General features: G+C 59.8%; 1 protein-coding gene and 1 long non-coding RNA gene across 2 annotated transcripts in view; one reads left to right on the forward strand and one right to left on the reverse strand.

Moving 5' to 3' along the window:
* The first annotated feature begins 742 nt into the window (after positions 1-742).
* PPL (periplakin) overlaps positions 743-19,320 on the forward strand; it is a 28,555-nt gene continuing 9,977 nt past the window's right edge. Inside the window, exons 1-12 of the mRNA XM_082490426.1 lie at positions 743-822; positions 11,588-11,687; positions 12,245-12,399; positions 12,888-13,008; positions 13,907-14,032; positions 14,326-14,367; positions 14,481-14,642; positions 15,116-15,223; positions 15,758-15,853; positions 16,900-17,022; positions 17,908-18,054; positions 18,907-19,058. Coding sequence (XP_082346552.1) covers positions 761-822; positions 11,588-11,687; positions 12,245-12,399; positions 12,888-13,008; positions 13,907-14,032; positions 14,326-14,367; positions 14,481-14,642; positions 15,116-15,223; positions 15,758-15,853; positions 16,900-17,022; positions 17,908-18,054; positions 18,907-19,058 — 1,394 coding nt within the window. The 5' untranslated portion in view covers positions 743-760. The remainder of the gene's footprint in view (positions 823-11,587; positions 11,688-12,244; positions 12,400-12,887; positions 13,009-13,906; positions 14,033-14,325; positions 14,368-14,480; positions 14,643-15,115; positions 15,224-15,757; positions 15,854-16,899; positions 17,023-17,907; positions 18,055-18,906; positions 19,059-19,320) is intronic.
* Positions 7,312-9,812, reverse strand: LOC309677494. The gene is made up of 5 exons (XR_014269682.1): positions 9,749-9,812; positions 9,153-9,357; positions 8,798-8,995; positions 8,321-8,533; positions 7,312-7,487 (listed from the first exon to the last, which is right to left on the reverse strand). It is a non-coding gene; the product is annotated as an uncharacterized lncRNA (long non-coding RNA).

Genomic DNA, 19,320 nt, shown 5'->3' on the forward strand with positions numbered 1-19,320 from the left:
GCTGGTCCTAATTGCTGACTGCTGTGTGCTCGTGGATGTGTGAGCAAAAGCTCTTAGGCTACAGTGGGCCTGGGGGGGTACCTCATTGCCTTCTTGCTGCCTGTATGACCAAGACACACACCCCCCCTGGGAGGAGGTGATCCCCCTTATATTGGGGGGATCTGGCTCCGGTGTCCCAAGTGGGGGCTGCAGGACATGGGGAGGGATGCACCTGGATGGAGATGTGATGCTCAGCACACCGATCCCTCAGAAAGATAGAAACCCCCGGGGCGGGGGGGGGGGGGGGGGGGATGCTGGGGCAGAGCGGGGAGGGTGCAGCCCCCTCGGCCGCCCCTCCGTACCTGCAACCCCAGTCCCATCACCCCCAGTCCCATCGGGACTGGGGACCACCCCAGCTGCTCCCCACCTACACCCTGACCCCGGGGTGGAGCTGGGGGGGTGTGTGCGTGTCACATTTTGGAGGGGGTCCAGCCCCCACCGGACCCCCTTTTAGGGAGGGATGGAAGGGGCAGCGCTGAGCTCCGCCAACCCCCCCCCCCCCCCCCCGGAAAGTGGGGAGCGCCGGTGGAGGATGCTGCGGGGCGGGAGGAGGGGGGGAAGGACCGTAGCAGGCAGGAGGCAGGCAGGGGGCAGGCAGGAGGCGGTGCGGTCCCGTCCCCGCCTCCCGGAGCGGCGGAGCCCCGGTGGCGGCGCAGAGGCTGCGGGCGGCGGCGGGGGAAGAGCAGGCGGAGCGCGGTGGGAGAGCCGCGCCGGGGACGCGATGCACTCGCTCTTCAGGAAACGCAACAAAGGGAAATACAGCCCCTCCGTGCAGAAAAAAAGGTGAGTGGTCCCGGGTGCCGCGAATCCCGGGGATCCCATCCCGGCAGCATCCCCCTCCCCGACGGCGGGGCTTGGGCATCCCCCCGAGGTGCGGGCATCCCCCCGAGGTGTGGGCATCCCCCCGAGGTGTCAGCTCCTCTCCGAGCTGGGACCACATCGCCGGTGCCCGGTGAAGGCACCGAGGTGTTTTTTTCCCCGGTCCCCTTCGCATCGCAGCTCCGGGGAGCGGGTTCCTTCTCTCCCCGGGTGTGTGCTGGGTTAGATCTTAAGGGGAAAAAAAAAAAAAAAAAAAGTCTGACTTCACCCACTTGTTCTGTCAGGACCAAGTATTCAGTCGATCGTCTTTTCCACAGTTCTTTCTGATGGGGTGGGGACAGGTTTCGGTTGTACTGCTCATAAAAAAAAAAAAAGAGCAGCGTGTTGAACGCGCCCCGTGAAAAGTCACTATTAAATGGTAAAAGATGTAAAAATCCCCCCCCAACAAGAAGGTTTGGCCTCCTTGTATTGCCGCAGGAGGGGGGCTGGAGAGCAGGCAGTCCCCAGTCCCTACCTGCGCAGGGCAGGTGGCACAGGGGACGTTTTCCCAATTCGGGTGGATTCAGAAAGCGCGTCCTGCCTTTCCCAGAGGAGCTGCAGGGGCTCCGGAGCCACACAGAGCAGGATGGCCGGTGCAGATATGAGCCCAAGGCTTGTTCATCTTTCTCCATCCCTCTCCACCGGCCAGACGGTGGGCTCGGAGCAGCCGCCTCGTTCACAAAAATCCTCCTTTGGAAGGCAAACGGGGACCCTGCGCAGGGGCTGAGGTGCCTTTGGGGATGCAGAAAGGGACCAGTCAGCCCAGAAAGTGCCGACATCTTCCAAGCTGGGGGAGCCCCCGGCTGCTCCGCGCCGGCGGGTGGGGTGCTGTGGCACGTAGGAGGGGTGTTCCCCGAGAGGGGAGGGTGCTGCCCTGGCACGGCAGGTGCTCAGGCGTTGGGATTTGGTGAGCTTGCTCCATTCAGGCGGAGGATCCAGCCTCAGCCCCGGGGATGGGCTCCCCCGGCAGCCCGGCTGGCTCAGCAGGGCCACCCAGGCTCCCGCTCCCGAAGCCTGGGGCATGCTCTGCTGCCAGCTCTTGCCCTGGGGAGGGCTGGCAGGAGGAGAGAGGGGGTGGCACAGAGCCCTCGGAGGCTCAGCATCCACCTCCCTGGTGGCCCCATCCCCGGTGTTCCCGTGGTTGAAGGATGGTGTAAATACCCGGTTGCGTTTCTCGTCTTCGGGGGTGTTGGTGGAAGGCTTGAAAATGAGAAATGCCACCCCTGAGTTGACAGCTCGGGACTCCGAGCAGCAGCAGGATGCTGGGAGGCAGGAGGGGACAGCCCTCCACTGCGCTGTGTACCCCCCTTCCCTGTGACCCCCACCCCGGGGCTGCAGCCGGGGTCCGCGCCGCTGCGCTCCGAGCCCTGCCAGCGCCGGGTACACATCATCCGACGGCGGATGGGGCTCAGGAAGACGGTCTTCCCTCCGCCGCCCTGCCCGCGAGCCCAGCCGGCTCTGTGCAGGTGCCAAAGCACCTCCGAAGGCTGCGGGCCAGGCTGAAACCTTTATTTTTTTTTATTTCCTGGCTGGCCTCGGGCCACCCTCCTCTCCCCGCACCCCGGCTGTCCGCGCGCACCTTCGGGGAGGGCTGCGCTCATTAGCCCCAATTTGTTAATTCCTGCGTTGGAGTTTACAAACACCTGTGAATCCGGGGAACACTCCCACCCTGTGGAAACAGCCCCACCATCAAGATGGGGAAGCCGGCGGCGGACCGGTTAAGCAACTCGTTGGAGAAGGATTGCGAAGAAGAAGCGAAGGAGCTCCTGCCGCCCCGTCCCCTGCTCCAGGCGCTGCCAGGCTCCCAGCCGGCTCCCGCCCAGTTTTGTTGCTAAAAAAACACAGAGCAACGCTGCTAAAAAAAAAAAAAAAAAAAATCAACCGCCCGCCCCCGCCATAAACAGGGACGGAGATTTCAACACCGCGCACGGCCCGGCTTCATCCTGCGCTCCGTCGAGGCTGCGCTGCCGAGGTGCAGGGGCTGCGCTTTAGATGAGGGCTCAGTGCCAAAGTGCTGCCGCTGACAGAGCTTTCAAAGCACAGCGGTGGCAGGGCAATAGCCGAGCACCGGTTTGGCGAGCGTGCAAGGGCGCTGGAACGTTTCCTGCTACAAGCTCAGCTGATTTAGTTAGGGGTTGCCCAGGAAGAGCTGTCCTATGGCAAGTCATAGCCTGACGAGGAGCTGCTGTGAGTCTTGGTGGCTTCTCCAGCCTTGGGACGAGTCCTTCTCATGATGGGGGCATCTCGATGAGCGGCACCAGAGACTTGAGATCACCATCAGTCTGCGCAGCTCAAGCCAGGCGCTGTAATCTGCCCACAAACAACGCTCTTTGTCTCTTCCCCAACCCCAAATTGGTCCTTCAGCCTCCCATCCAAAGCGCCTTGAGGCATGTGGGCTTCGAGCAGCTCCCCTGCCTATCCCCCAGCTGCCCGCGACCCAGGGGCTGAGAGGTTGGGGTGGGCAGGGACAGATATCCCTGCTCCCTCCCCGCTGATGCGCTGGGGACGCACGTCCCCGCAGGAGCCGAACCCCTCTCTGAAGAGGGAAGAAGCCATTTGTGGCAACCGCCTCCGCGTCTGGAGGCCGGTCGGCCCCATGCTCGCGTTATTAAGGAGAAAAGCCAACCTGCTTCGAAGCTCTAATGGGGCAATGGTGGGGAAAGAGCAGAAGCAACATTAAATCCTGCAAAGCCACGACGGTTGGAAGATGAATTGGTGCCGGGTCCTCTCGCCTGCTGTGGCTTGTCCATCCTTGGCAACACCAGTTGAGTCTTGGAGGGCATTGGCCATGCGCTGTGCTGCCGCTTGGCCGGAGGAAAGCCATGGCAATGCTCTGGACAGCATCCCCCTCCATCCACCTCCTAACGCCACTCACACCCCCACAGCGTGGAGGTGATGCTCCTCAAGAGCTCCCCGTGGTTTTGTTTTTTTCTGACGCACAGATGAGCAGGACCGGTCCTAAGTCTCTCCTTAGGACCATCTGCTGCAGCTCTGGCCTGGGCTCGTGGTCTCCGGGCTCAGCAGCCCGCCCCGTCCAACCCCGGGTGTGCAGGCATCTCCCTGCCTCACCGGGGGAATGGGGATGATGATGACGTTTCTTTTGCCTCGTGGACTGGAGTTGCTTTGTGCTCTTCTTGCCCTTCCCAGTAGCGTAAAGCCCTGGGATTCAGCTGGGACTGGCCCTGACTACTGGTTTTTAGCACATCATGTATATATATGTGTGTGTGTGTGTGTGTGTGTCCCTAAAAGCGAAGGCAGAGGCCTTGAATAGAGACGTAGTACGGGGGAACACCATCACCTTCCTCCCCCGTTATCTTCACCAAACGCTTCGAAAACAGGAGGTTGGTTTCCCTCTTAGAAAAGTCCGGGACTTGGGAGGTAGAAAACACAGCTGAACCTTGAGAAATCGCTGCTGCTGAAACTCACCCTCCTGCCAGCAGGAAAGATGTTCATCCTGGGGGTCCCCGTGGTGAGAGCATCCATCCCGGCCGGCCGGAGCCCCCGGTCCCCGTCTAAGAGGGGGTGGCAGGCAGTTGGGGCAGAAGCTGGGAGGGCCGGCGCCCGTTTCTAGAGGCTGTTTTGGTAGGGCTGGAGTCAGCACGAACGACCAGACGGCGGGTGAGTCAGGAGAGCTGCTCTGTATTTACGGTGGAGCAAGCCCCGCCATCGCCTGGCCTATTTCTGCTTTAATTTCCATGCGCATTACAATAATATATCACCATTACTGCGAGGGAAGATAAATATAATTGAAACGAGGTGGAGGAAGCGCAGCAACCCTGCTGTCCAGCTACGCCCCGCCGTGGGTAGCTTGACGGCACGCCGCTCCGGAGTTTTGATCCAGATCTTAATCGTTCCCAAACCTGACCTCCGCTAGCCCTAGCCCGGTCCTTGCGTCCTCTGCTCTGCCACGGCGTCGCTCTGGTGGCCGTGGCGTTAGAAGCGGCACAAGGGGATATCACGCAGCGGTGGCTGCGGCTCAGGGAGCTTTAAGGGCATTTCTGCGTGAGGCTTTCTGGAGTATTCACGTACTTTTAAGTCCCTCCTAAAGTCCAGTCTCCAACAGCAGTGCTTAAATGAGGATTTTTTTAATAGGAGATCTGTATAAATGGAAATCAAATGGAGATGGAATTGAGAGCAGCAGTAGGTGGTCACTGCCTGATGCACCGTCCGTGCATCCCAGTATAGGGATTAAGCAGGACCAGGATCTGTGCTCGGACCCCATCCTTGACCGACTCACTTGTCCCTGGCGGAGCCGTCCCACCTGTGGAGAAGCTCCCAGCACGGGGAGGTCTCCCAGCAGGAGAGCAGGGGCACGGCGAGTCGCTGAGCTGGGAGACCGAGCAGGACAGACCCCGTCCCATTAACCCTCCCAGCAAGTATCCAATTCACGGGACAAACTCCCAGCAGGAGCCTTCCCCAGGACCGCGGTCGGCTGGAGCCGTCAAAACTCCAGGAGTATCTATTTGAACATCCTCACTTGGGGGGCGATTAGTGAAATAGTGAAATTGCCTCCTTGTTTGGGGGAAAAAAGGTGACAAGAGGGATCAAATGGATTTCCTACCACCCACCAGCAAGAGCAAAGCCAAGGTGCGAACCTGCAGCCGTCCCGGAGATGCCGACCTCAGGGAAGTTTGCTTCAAAACGTGCTCTTATCAGTGAAGATACAACCTAATGGGAGGGGAGGAAAAAAGTAGGAATAGAGAAAAAAAAAAGGTCCAGTTTTTAGCAGCCAAGTTTCCATATCACAATAATTATGATCACATCTGTCTTTTGAGAACCTCTCTTCAAAAAAAAAAAACAAAAAAAAACCAACCCAACCCAACTCAAACCCCCCAAACCCCAAAGAAAAAAAGATAACCCCCAAACCCCAAAGAGACAGAACATCACCTGAAGTCAGAATTGTGGTACACGGATGGAGTGAAGTCTGCCGCAGAGCAGCTGCCTCCTCCTGCCTCTCCAGCTGGGAGAAACCTCCCCCCCCACCCCCCCCAAAAAAAAAAAAAAGCCCAAAACCCTCCCGTTCCTCACGGGAATACTCTCGGGTCCTTCGCACCCGCCGGGCGATGCTACAGCTGCTCCGGGCAGCAGTGAAAAGAAACAACGCTTCTGCCCAGCGCAGCTTTTCGTGAGCGATACCATTTTTCCTTTCCTGATCAGAAAATGTGAAAGTTCTCCAGAAATGGCAAAGCCAAGCCAGTTTTTCCAGCCCTCCCCCCCCCCTCCCCTTCCATCTTTCGAACAAAGACTTATCTATTTTAGCGGAAGAGCTTCGCATTTCCCGTCCCTCTGCCGGATCCGCGCGAGGGCCGTGCCCTGGGCACCTTTGCTCCTGCCTCCGCTCCGTCTCGCCCGCGCTGCCCTTCCCAGCTTGGCCATGGCCAAATCCTGCCCTTCTCCCTCCCCTCTCCTCTCCGCTCTGCGCTCCGGCCATCCCCTTCTGCCTGTTTTGGGTTGTTTTTTGTTTTTTTTTTTTGGCCCCGGGGAGCCCTTCGCCTTACCCTGCCAGCAGCTCGGCTCCGAAGCCCAGCAGCACCCCGGGGCTCTTCCCAGCAGAGCTTCCCGAAAAGAGCCGTCTCCTGCAAATCCTATCTGCACACCTTTCCCTGGCCCGTCCGAGGATTCCTCAACCACTTTACCCATCACCTTATGCTTCTCCTGCAGTCTTCCTCCTCTCAGCAGATGAAGGGCGCGGGGAAGCCAACCTCCTTCCATCCCCTGGCACGGAGATTTCGGCTTTCCCAGCTGATCCCTCCAGGCACCGATATCCATGTGGGCGCAGGGACTGCACCTCGGCCTTGTGCTTTATTAACACAGACCCATCTATAGAGGGGGGGGGGGGGGGAGGACAGGATAGGCAGATAATTAACAGGGCTGATGATCTCATATCGGTAACGTCTAAGGCAGTTGATTAAGTGGCGCAGAAGTGATGAGTATGCAGAAAAAAAAATACAGAAATTTATTATTTCTGTGTTTATTTCTGCACACGTTAATTCAGCATTTCAAGCAGCCGTGGGGTGAGCTGGAGCAGGCTCTGTCCCCCCATTCCCCCCCCCCCCCCCCCCCCCGCCGTGTTCAGCACCGGATGGGGTGCGGAGGAGCAGTTTCCCCCATGCCCCAGCGGCTCTTTTGAGATCCAGCTCCCGTGGGAGCTTTTTATTAAATTTCTCCGTCCCTAAACCTCCGCCGGTGACTGTCACCACTCCGCCGGTGACTCGTGTAAACCGCAGAGGTGGAGAGAGCAGACAGCTCTTCTTGCGTGCGTCAGGAACGCCGGGGCTGAGCGGCGCGGCCGTGCCCACGGTATACCCGAGCATGTCCTTGCTTGCTCCGAGCGAGCTCGGCGGTTTCTTTTCCCTGGTCACCCAGACACTGCACATCAAAGCGGTAGTTTCTGGATTACCAGGCAAACCGTCCTCTCCGACACGGGGAAAAGCCATCCTGAGGTGTTCCATCCAGAAGGACCTGGGCAAGCTCGAGAAGCGGGTCTGCGTGAACCTCATGGGGTTCAACAACGCCAAGCGCAGGGTTACGTGGGTTGGGGCAACCCCCGGTATCAGCACAGGTTGGGGATGGAGGGATGGAGAGCAGCCCTGAGGAAAAGGACTTGGGGGTGTTGGTGGGTGAGAAGCTCACCACGAGCCGGCAATGTGCGCTGGCAGCCCAGCGAGCCCCCGGCATCCTGGGCTGCATCCCCCGCAGCGTGGCCAGCAGGGCCGGGGGGGATTGTGCCCCTCTGCTGCGCTCTGCTCTGGGGAGACCCCCCCGCAGTGCTGCCTCCTGCTCGGGGGGTCCCAACAGCAGAAGGACACGGAGCTGTTGAAGCGGGGCCAGAGGAGGCCACGCTCCCAGGCTGGCCCAGGTTGCCCAGAGAGGTGGGAGATGCCCCATCCCTGGAAACACTCCAGGTCAGGTTGGATGGGGCTCTGAGCAACCTGATCTAGTGGAAGATGTCCCTGCTCATGGCAGGGAGGGTTGGACCAGATGGCCTTTAAAGGTCCTCTCCAGTCCAAACTACTCTATGATTCCGTGATCTCTGCCCTCCCCATTCCCACAGCCCAGACACCATCTTCTGCTCCGTGTGGTGATGGAGAAGGGGCTGTCACCCCCCGGGTACCGCTGGGTCTGGGGACGGAGGGCAGCTCTGCCCCGGCACTGGGTTCCCCGAGTCACGGGGAAGGTGGGAAGGAACAGCTGGGAACAGCACCGCCAGCTTGGGAACCAGCTGGCAGGGCACAGGCAGCCCCAGCTGGGTGACAAGGCAATTAACAGGGGTGATTAGAGCTGGTGGCTCACACCCTGGGCAAGAGAAGGGGACGAGGGGCACATCCTCGCCCAGACACGTCATCCCCATCCCAAACCGGCCTGGCTGTTCCAGCAGCAGCAGCAGTGCGGCCACAGAGGACGCTCCCGGCAAAGCCAGTACCTGCGTAAGAGGGTCAGGGTCGGGGTGTTGCACTCAGCGGTTCCTGGCACCTGAGATGAGTTTTTGCTGATGCGAAGGGAGCCCAGAGGCCGGGCCGAGTCTCCAGGCGCGGCTCTGTTCCATCAGATCAGCAGCAACAGCTCGGGAAACCACGGCTGAAACGCAGCGTTACCACTGGTCTCAAACCATCCCCGGCTTAATTGTATATTCCTCCTACAATTCAGAAGCTTCAATCAAAACCAGAACTACAAAAGCCCCAGAGCTCCTCTGCTTTATGGGATGGTTTGTCCATCCATACTATAGATCCACTGGAACCCTGAAGGTTCATCCTTAGGCTTGCTACCAAACACCGAGAGCAAGGGAGGGAACGCGGAGATGAGCCGGCAAACCTTGCCAGTTCTTCCTGAGCCCCGCTCAGCTCCCAGCTATCGTAGCGAAGCATCCCAAGCTCCCATTGGGATAATCAGCCTCTCTCACCCTCAAAGCTCCGGTGGTTCTCCAGTTCGTCGGCGAGAAATGAGGAAGGCTCCTTGGTGGTTGCAAGCTCTCTCAGGACACAGGAGACGGGACCAGTTCTGAGCAACCACCCTCCGAAGACACGTGAACGCGTGCAGCACATTTTAGTCGCCCAGCTTCAAACCAGTTTCTCTCCACTGACTTCATCGGACGTTTTCCCTGGTTTGCATGGGATGATGCGGATTAGGAAAAACCCCTAAAAGTGGATTTTGAAGAGCTCCTTCTACCATTGCAGCAGGACCCAACCGCCCACATCCATCTCTTGGTGACCCCTGCACCCTCCAGCTGCGATTAATGAAGGGAAAATGAGACTCACCCTTGCAGTTATTACAACCAGCCACACGACTCGTAACCACCCCTTCGTCCGCCGTTCTGCTCGGAAATGCCCGCTCCTCCGTTCGTTCCTCCTGACGCGAGAGAGCCCGTAATTCCAGCAATGCCTCTGCTCATCAGGAGGTGCCAGGCAGCGGCAGCGGTGACAGACGCAAACCACCAGCCTTGCTGACCTGATGATGCAACTTCTATAAAAAGAAAGAAAAAAAAAAAAAAAAAAAAAATCAGCGTAAATCCTGCCCACGCCAGAACTTCCGTGGAAGCGTGAACTTTTTTGTGGAGCTGTCAGATGCTACGAGCCCCCCGCAGTCCCGGGGCAGGATTCGAGGTAGAGAGGAACGAGCCCAGAGCTGGGGTTTGGTTTAGGTTTTGTTCTGCTGCGTTGAAAGCGACGGCGCGTGTGGCAGGCAGGAACGCATCCCGAAGCTCAGCACCAGCGCCAGGAAGGAGGCTGGCCAGACCCGGGCTGGCCAAGATTTTTTTCCCCCCAGCGCCCATGCTGGAAAAGCAGCAAGCCGAGACGTCCCCGCTGGAGACCCTGAGGTGCACAGGACCGATGAGGCCACATCCTGCTCTTACCTGCTGGTAGCTGAGCGCTGGTACGTGCCCAGGGAAGCCACTGCAAAGCCCTGGAAGAGACCTGCCTTGGTCAAAAGGCTGAGGGATTTGGGGCTTTTCAGTCTGGAGAAGACTGAGGGGGGATCTTATCAACGCTTATAAATCCTTCAAGGGAGGGTGCCGGGGGGATGGGAACGGTCTTTTTTCAGCGGTGCCCAGTGACAGGACAAGAGGGAACAGGCACAAACTTGAGCATAGGAAGTTCCATCTAAACATGAGGAGGGACTTCTCTCCTGTGCGGGCGGCAGAGCACTGGCACAGCTGCCCAGAGAGGGGGGGAGTCTCCCCCTCTGGAGCCATTCCAAACCCGCCTGGACGTGTCCTGTGCCACTGCTGTAGGTGCCCCTGCTCTGGCAGGGGGTGGGACTGGGGGAGCTCCAGAGGGCCCTTCCAACCCTGACCAGTCTGGGATTTTGTGACAAGCCATGCCTGCTCTCAGCTTTGGCCCACTGTGCTGTGGAAGACAGGAGAACATACCTCACGCTGTCCTGGAGAAGCTCACTTGGTCAACCCCTGCTCCTTGAAGGACCAAGGTGCTGCAGGACCCATTGGAGCTGCGCTGGTGAAGCTGCTGGATGAGACTGCCCACCTGGGGACACAGGAACCCTCCACGCCATGAGCAAGCACGGTTGGGGTGCTCCACCAGCCACAACTCCGCTCTCCCCCACCCTGCCCCGCTGCCCTTCAGGAGACACCCAACTCACCTTCCAGCAGCTATAACACCAATTAACACCTCCCAGCACCGTATAAAGATTGATTCTACCGCCACATTACGAGGTCATTAAGGCTCATTATCTCCGCTCCATAGGTGGTTGGGATTGGAGCAAGCCAACCCCTTGGCTTCAGCCCACGTGGCAAAGCGGCACGGCGGGGACACGAGCCACCAACCTCAGCTTTGGGGACCCGAGCAGCTACGGGGACTGTTGGGGGAGCACACCCGGCTTGCTGCGGCTGCGGCCATGGCCATGGCACACGGTGCTCTGGAGCCGGCCCTGGCACGCTGCGACCTCTCCTTGCGAAAAGCCAAAGCGCCAGCGAGGAGACGAAATGTTTAAAATAACCCCGGCAATGCACAAGCAGCGTCACGGGTTGTTCCGACTCGGCTCCAGCTCAGCCGTCGCTGGGAATATTTGGGCTGGCCCCGTGCCCTGCCGGCACTGCTGGGACCAGCGTCACCCCAGGAGTAAAAAAAAAAAACCAAAAACCAGTGCCTTCACAAGAGGCGAAGCACCGAAAGAGAAACGCGACGTGTGCTGCCCCATCCCTTTATCTGGTTTAAATTGCGAATAACTCCTCGCGGAGCAAAGAAGCCCCGACCGGGGCAGGGAGGAGGCACAAGGCGGGAGTGGGGTGCGCACAGGGCTGCAGGATGTGGGCCACCGCTGGCGTGAAACGGCCTCAAACGGGCCATCTCGCCTGGGTGCACGGGGTCCGGGTCCTCTCCGCTGCTCAGGCTGCCCCGTTTCTCCTCGTCCCCTGCAAACGGCTCTTTTTCTTTCTCGCTCGGCAGCCCAGGGAAGCTCAGGCTCGCCTACAGCATCGCTCCCATTCCCGCCGCGTGGGAGATATTACGCTGCTGCCTCCGCCACCCCCCTCCTGGCAGAGCAGCGGAGTATTTTGGAAAGTGTTGGAAAGGCAGCAGTGAGTCACGCACAGCTGCAGAGCCTGGCAGGCCGGGCTGGCCCCCGGCCACCACCCCCCCCAGGGGTCACGGCAGCCCGAGGGCAGCCCCGGCAGTGGCTCAGGGCTGCGGCCATGTTTGTGGGGTGACGGGTCTCCTCTCTCTCTCTTTCTCCCCAGTATCTCCAGCAAAGAGCTGACCGAGCTCATCGAACGCCTGCAGAGAAATGCCGACCAGGTGGAGAAAAACATCGTGGAGACCGACTCCCGAATGCAAAATGTAAGCGAGCCGTGGGCTTCTCCGAGCAGCCCCATCCCCTCCCTTCCCAAAAAGCTCCCTCCTGCCGCAGCCCTTCCTGCTCCTCTCCTCTCCTCTCCTCTCCTCTCCTCTCCTCTCCTCTCCTCTGGCACATGTGCATGGTCGCCCTGCCCTGCGGTGCGTACCTGGGCCGCCACGATCCCCAACAGAGGGATGCACAGGTTTCCCTGGCTCGTGGGAAGAAGGTGGGAGGGTGTACCAGGCGTTGGGGCCCCGAAATTCTTCCCTGCCCAGAGGGAAGGGTGTGCAGAGCGGGAAGGTGCATCCCTGCGTGTGCATCCCAGCAGGCAGCTGGGATGGAGGAGTAGGGGCTCCTCTCCCCAAAGGGTGGGATGCACCCCGAGGCGACGCAGCCCCCCCAGCTACAGCCCTTCCTCGGGGCTAACGTAGGCGAGGGGAAAGCAAAATACATCCCTGGGAGGACAGGAGATGGCAGATGTCCTGGTGCCCAGGGGCAGCGTGGCAGCCCTCTTGGGTACCATTTATTTTCTCCTGGTGACCCTTCTCCGCCTGCCCAGGACTTGCACAAGATCAAGGCATGCCAGCTAGCGCAGTACAAGGACCTGACGGCTCAGAAACTCACTGAGTCCGACAAGCTGCTCTACGTGCTCGATGGGGACGCGGCCATCGCCCGGCACATGAAGCATCCCCAGGGTGACATGATCACAGAAGAGTGAGTACCGGGGAAGGCGGGGGGAAGACCTGTCCCCAGAGCCTCGCGGGGAGGGAGGATGCTTCTCCAGGGGCTCTGCTCAGCTCCTGCTGGCAGCCAGGGGGTCACCACCACGGGCTCCTTGGCACCCCAAGTCACATCGAGGTGCACAACCTGCAGCCATCCGTGGGCACGTGTGCGCCCGCTTGGTGGCAGCTCCGCAGGAAGCATGTGCCGGCTGCGCAGGCAGCCCACGCTCTCCCCCAGTACCAGCCTGCCCTGAGCTGGGGGACGTGCTGAGCAGGGGGAACCTTTGTCCTCTCCCTCCCCAGCCGATTGCACAATGCGGCTTGCCGCCAGCCCGCCTGGCAGTGCTGGCCTTGCCGAGGTCCCCAAAGGACAGTCCCCTCTCCAAAGTGAGGCCGGGAGAGGATCCCCTACAGCTGCTGATGCTCACGCTGGCCCATGCCCACACCCTGCATCCCACCCTCCTATTCTCCTTCCCACAGCATCCGGCAGCTGAAGGAACGAGTGGCAAACTTGCGCATGAAACACGACCAGATCTACAACTTCCCCCTGCAGCATATCGAGCCCCAGGTCAACTGGTCAACGGAGATCGAGGAGAAACAGGTACCAAGGGGACCACCGGTGCCACTGCCTGGCCAGCAGCACCAGCTGGGGACAGGCGGGACCTAGTGCATCTCCCCATGGAGAAACAGGCTCCTGGAAACCTTCTCGGCTGCTGGATAGTGGGAGCAGCACGGGAAGGAGGTGGGGTGCTGGGTGGCAGGGGAGGGTGCAGAGGTGACAAAGGCAGCAGCTGTAGCACCAGGGATCGGGGCTTGAAGCGGCACCGCTGGCAGCAGCTGGGCTACGGGAGGAAAAGCTCGGGAGGATCTGGGGGGCCATGGGGACGTGCGCCAGCCTGGCCTTCAGGGCATGGGCTCAGCCTGGGTGAGCTTGGGCAAACCTTTGCCCTTCTCCAGCCAAGGACGGAGACCGCACTCCTCCTACAACAACGTAGTCCAACACCCCACCGTCCTAAGAGTGAAAAAGCTTCTCCTTGAACCCAGTCTGTGCTTCCCCCTGTCCTCTCTCGCCCTCCTACCATGCGTAACCACCTTGCAGAGCTGGGCTCCATCTTCTAAACAACCTTATGGGAATGATGCTGTTAGATGCCCTCAAAGCCTTCTCCTCCCCAAGGAGAAGCCTATCCTCTAACAAGCCTCAGCCTCTCCTCTTGGGTCCTTGCCTTGGCATCCCCAGTCACCACCCACTTTGGCCTCTACTCCATGGCCCTTACTCTATTTTAGCTCACTCCCTACACTCTTCCAGCCAGAAAAGGATTAAACCCCGCCAAACGGGCCTCCACATGGCCACTGTCTGGCACAGCCAATTTCACCCACATGCTGCCAACACCAGAGCCCATCCGAGCCCAGCTCCATGTCCACCTCCAAGAGGAGTTTCCCAGGTCTTAGCCGCCGCATCCCGTTCCCCCACCACTAACCTCAGCTCCTGTGCGCCGCAGGACGCGTTAAGCAGCAAGGGCTTCGGGACCGACCTGCCGCTGGTCAACAGCCAAGTAGAAGAGCACAACATCTTCCACAACGAGGTCATGGCCATCGGCCCACGCATGGCCAAGGAAGGCAACAAGGTCAGCTCTTCCACCCCTCTCTCCCTGCTGCCTCACGGGGTCGGCCCCATCACGAGCCACTTGATGAAGGCCAGGGCAGCCCACCACCCAAGCTGCTGCAGCCTGGAGCAGGTTGGGCGGGCGCCCAGACCCATGCCTAAGCTTGAAGTTGACCATCGTACACCGACTCTTAACTTTACAACGAGGCAAATCCCACAAACACCACATCCCCCTCCCTCGATCCAGCCCCCGCCAGAACACCACTCTCCGGAGACATGCTCCTAACTCTTGCCTTGCTTCTCCTCTCTCACCAGGAATACACGAGTGACTTCCAAGCCAAATACCAGAAGCTGCTGGTAAGAGACCTCCCAAATCCTTGGCAAGGGTCCCTTGCCAGGGTGACCAGGCTCCCCCAGGGGACCTGTGGAGAGGAGCTTTGGGCTGAACTCTCCCCTCTGCCCCTTCCCAGGCTGGTTCCCAGCAGCGGCAGCAGGATCTGAACTCCCTGCAGGACTACATGCAGCGCTGCACCAACAAGCTCTACTGGCTGGATCAGCAGGCGAAGGACAGGACCCATTACGACTGGAGCGACCACAACCTGGACTACCCCAGCCGGCGCCGCCAGTACGAGGTGCGTGCGCGCTCCGCCTGCAGCCTGGCCCCGTGGCTGCTGGGCGCTTTGCAGCAAAGGGAGGTGGGCAGGGAGCCAGGGGGAGCGGGCTGCGGGCTTGGATGGGGGCAAGGAAACATCCCTCCCCCCCCATGCCTCAGTTCCCCCCCAGCTCCATCATGAAGCGCTTTGAGATGTATGTGATATAGTAAGGATAAATGCTTGAATAGTAAGGAAAATCCTTACCTCCTGCCAGAAATAAAGCAATGAGGAAGCTCAAGAGCTTCCTCATTCTCCTTTCCCTTATCTCGGCATTCACTTGGCGAGAGTCACATCTTTAGCAACGTCTGCAAGGGAAGGAAAAGCGAGAGCTGCAGTGGGGGAACACCACACTTTCTGTCTTGTGGAGCCCTTCCAGAGTAGCTCAGTCGCAGGACGCAGCCGGGGTCCCCTCTCTTTGCCTGGGGATCAGTCTCTCACCTCTCTCCATCTAGAACTTCATCCACCGGAAGCTGGAGGAGAAGGAGGAGGCCATCAACAAGCTGCATACAGATGGAGATCAGCTGCTCGCCCAGAACCACCCAGGGAAGAACGCCATCGAGGTGAGCATCAGGGACGGGCTCCAGCTTCCCCGCCTCCCCCAGTGCTCGGGGGACTTGCCCAGCCCTTCTCCAACACGGGACATGGTGCCAACACGGGACATGGTGCCAACACAACTCTTGACTGGACTTCCTGGGATGCCAAGTGGGGAAAAAGTCTCCTTCACCTGCAAGTGGGTAAACACCATGGGAGAAGCTGAGATAAACCTAAGCAGCTCTTCCCATGTCCCTCATTCCTGTGGCGATTACGCTGTGCCTGCTGACAAAGGATAAATTATGGTGGCAGATGCCACCTTTGATGGGAAGATGGACATAAGGCCGCAGGATTTGCCACCTCCTTATACCCATCCCCAACGCTCCCATCGGAGCTTTGGACTAGCTCTCCAGTATTTCCCATCCTGAGCACGTGGGTGGCTGCAGAGGCAGCCAAGGAGTTATCTATTCAAGAGGGAAACGGGAGCTTTCTGGTGGGCAGCACAGGCTCACCCCTACCACGGGGTGTCCTGCTGATGTCCACCTTCCGCCCCTACATTGCAGGCTCACATCGAGGCGGTGCATGCCGACTGGAAGGAGTACCTCAACCTGCTGATCTGCGAGGAGAGCCACCTGAAGTTCATGGAGGACTACCACAAGGTACCAGACCCCCAGGGGGAGCGAGGCACGGTGTGCTCTGCACAGCCCGGAAAGTCAGTGGTGGGTTGCAGGAGATCCCAGCAAGCACACAAGCTCCTGCTGATCTGGAAAAAGGGTAGAAGAGATTTAGTCCTCTAGTCTACGGGGGCTTTTAAGGCTAGGGAGGACCACTTTGAGTTGATAACACAAGTCATAATTGCTCAAGCACCAAACACAGTAATTGCTTGGCCAAAGCATAACTTGTGGAAAGCATCCGCTCCAGCACTGAGGTTCAAGAGCCCCTCAAAGATGCCCAACGTTGGCATCCTTGTCCGTCGGACAGCAGAGATCTCTCGCAGAAGGAACCTCATGCCTGAAACAAGGCACGGGGAGACCTCGCATGCTCCTCTCGGAAGCAGAACAGGTCTGAGTGGGGGAAACTGTTCGGAAAGCCGAGCTGGCCCCTCGGGGAGCCCCGCGCGAGGGCTCAGCACCCCGGCTGAGCTCGGCAGACAGATGTCTGCTGGATAAATTGCATCCGACAGCCAGGGAGGCTCTGCAGGGGAGCAGGTCAGGCTGGATTCTTCTCCCACAGCCTGGGCGTGTTGACGTGATGAGTTCTCTTGCCAAAGCTGAACCGTGGTGCCCAAGCCCAGGCAGCGCCTTTTGTGGGTATCTGCCAGAATAACTGCCCCAGGGGGTGGTTTGTGTGGGGAAGGGCTTGGCTCTGCCTTCTCCCTGGCGCTGGCCATGGAGACACTGCGCAGCGTCATGATGCTCTCTGAGTGATACAAAATTGAGGGCGGGGAAAGGTGGGATTTAACAGCTCCGCAGGAAAAGACTGCAGAATAAGCTGCCCCTTGTTGTCCTTCCCCTAGCTCTGCTGTCCCAAGCATGGGAAATAGCGATTCCTCACCTTTCTCCGTGCACTTCTGAGTGCTCAGATGCCCGTCATAGCTCCTGGTGGCTGTCCCTGCTCTAGGCAGCGTGAAGACCAGGGTGCCAGGTTGGGTCTGCTCCGTGTTTCAGCCGGACCCTCTCTCACAAGAGATTTTGCCTTTCTGCAGTTTCAGAAAGACGCTAAGGACGCCCAGGAGCTCTTGAAGAAGGTGGATACAGACCTGGACCAAAAATTCAGCCCAGAGTTCAAGGACAGATACCAGCTCGAGTCTCTCCTCCGGGAGCTGGATGTGAGTATTGGTGCAGGCAGGACCAAAGGGGGGCAGCAGCAGGAGCCGATGTCCCTACGACACCCATGGAGGGACATCCCTGATGGAGGAGGCATCTAGCCCAGCTTTCTCCATGGCAAGCAGCAGGACCACGCTGTACCTGGCCTTCACTCCACTCTTCCTTCCCCTCTAGCTAGAGATTGCCTCTCCCATAGCAACGTAATTGCTCACTGGGCTGGTTTTTATTTGTTCTCTCATTGAGTTAGCACTCATTAAGGGCGGGAGCATAATTAGACCTGCTGCCAGAGGAGGTTGTGGAACTCGCCGTGCCGCCTCCTAGAGCTGGGATGCGAGATCGCCCACTCGGGAAGGGCTGTGCTGAGCCAAGCCGAGCCCCTGGCCCGGCCCAAGCCCAAGCCTGCCGCAGCAAGCCCAGGCGATGCACGTGTCCTGAGACAGCCGTCCCGAGAGCTGTCCCTCTCCTCCTGCGCGCTCCGCTCCATCCCACTCAGCACTTGCACAGCTAAAATTAGAGCGACCGGTGGAGAGCCTTTTCCTAGGCCTCTAATTAGAGCTGGAAATGGGGCTACCCATGGGCACGCAGCCAGGCAGATGTGGCCCGTAAGCCAGGGAATGCCTGTTACTGGCCAGTGGCTAGTGCCAAGGCATGGCAACTCACTGGCACAGTCCCAGTCTGCCAAAGCAGGCAGGAGGGTGCAGGGACACTCGGTGTAGGAACACAACGGCTGCAGAGCAGGACCCAGGAGCCGTTTTCACTAGCACAGGCGAAAGAGAAGCCGCAGTCTCTGTCCTGAGTGTTGGTACGTGCTCCTCCCCAGCTGGCAGAGCCCAGGAGCTCGTTCTTCCCACATTTCCCTACTGCTTTTGGTCGTTATCCCGTTCTAGGACCAGGAGAAGGCTTTGGACAAGTACGAGGCGGTGGTGAAGTCCCTGCAGGAGCGCAGCCAGCACGTCCTGCCCCTGCGGTACCGCCGCGAGGCGCCGCCCCAGCCCGTCCCCGTGGAGGCTCTCTGCGAGTATGAAGGCGAGCAGGTACCATCGCCCTCCTCCTCCCCCTGCGCCACGCGGAGGTGCTGCCGGGAACCGTCTCCTCTGGGGGCACTGGGGATGGAAGAGGCACCTGGGGAAGGAGCAGTTCTTGCCGGTGCCCAAACGGCGATGTCTCCCGCAGCGGGGACACTGCGAAGGTCGTGCTCGGCCCCGGTGGGAAAGCAGGTTAGGCAGCTCAGGAGGAGCAGGGCAGGAGGGGTTCCAGGGGAAACACAAGCCTCTGTCCGCCCTGCGGACAGCGTGCCTATCACACACCCTTCGGGAGGTTGCAACAGCCCGGCTCCGTCACATTCCCACGCTCCCTGCGCTGGGGCGGCGGAGATGCCCAGGCACGTCTCTGAGCCAAGAAACTCACCCCACCGTCACCGGCACAGTCCCAGCGGGCGCACCTGCGTCCCCGCCGTCAGGATACATCAGTCTTTGCAGGACTGAATAGTTGACCGAAGGGATGGGGCAGCAAAACCGGCGGACAGCACGGGAGTGGCAGCGGCCTGGAAAGGCGCGAGCAGCTCTGGCTGCCGCTCCAAGTGGGAAAGCCACAGCACAGCCTCGGAAACGCCTTCTCCTCTCTGCCCTAGTGGGAATCGGCGTGCCGTGGCTGTTGCAAGAGGAGGCATGGCTTCAAACCTGGAGGTTCAGGGGAGGGAGGAGCGGGGCACAGGAGATTTCTGCAAGCAGCAGACACTCGGAGAAGCGAGAGGGTGCCGAGAGAAGGGATTGGGGTTTATGCTGGTCCCGCCGCCCCGCAAGCGTGGCTCCCCGGGGGCTGCTGGCGTGGAGCAGAGCGGGTGGCATTTCCTGACCCGCTGCTGTGACTGGTTCCTTGTCCCCCAGGGCCAGATAAGCCGAGGAGCCCACTACACCCTGCAGAAGAACAACGGAGACATTTGGGAAGTGGCAGACAGCTCAGGAGACAAGATCAGCGCCCCGGGGGTCTGCTTCATGATCCCCCCGCCTGACCCAGATGCGATAGCGCTGGCGGACCAGTACGTGCCTCCCCCCCAGCCTTTGCCATTGCCTTCCCCAGCCCCAGGCCACCCCACCAGCGCCGCACCCCCCCCGTCTGGCAGCGCTGAGGGCTGCAAGGTGCTCCTGCCCCGATTCCCGCAGCGGAACTGTATGTGCTGGAGGCCTCGGGCTTCCTCCAGGAGGAATTCCTGCACCCTCCTGCTTGCACACAAGATCCCACCGGGCAAAGTGGGGCCAGCTCAGAGCCATCCAGGTCCCCCCCCTCCTCCGGAGGGCCAT

Source organism: Vanellus vanellus (genome assembly GCF_965231255.1).
Source record: "Vanellus vanellus genome assembly, chromosome: 14".
NCBI lineage: Eukaryota > Metazoa > Chordata > Aves > Charadriiformes > Charadriidae > Vanellus > Vanellus vanellus.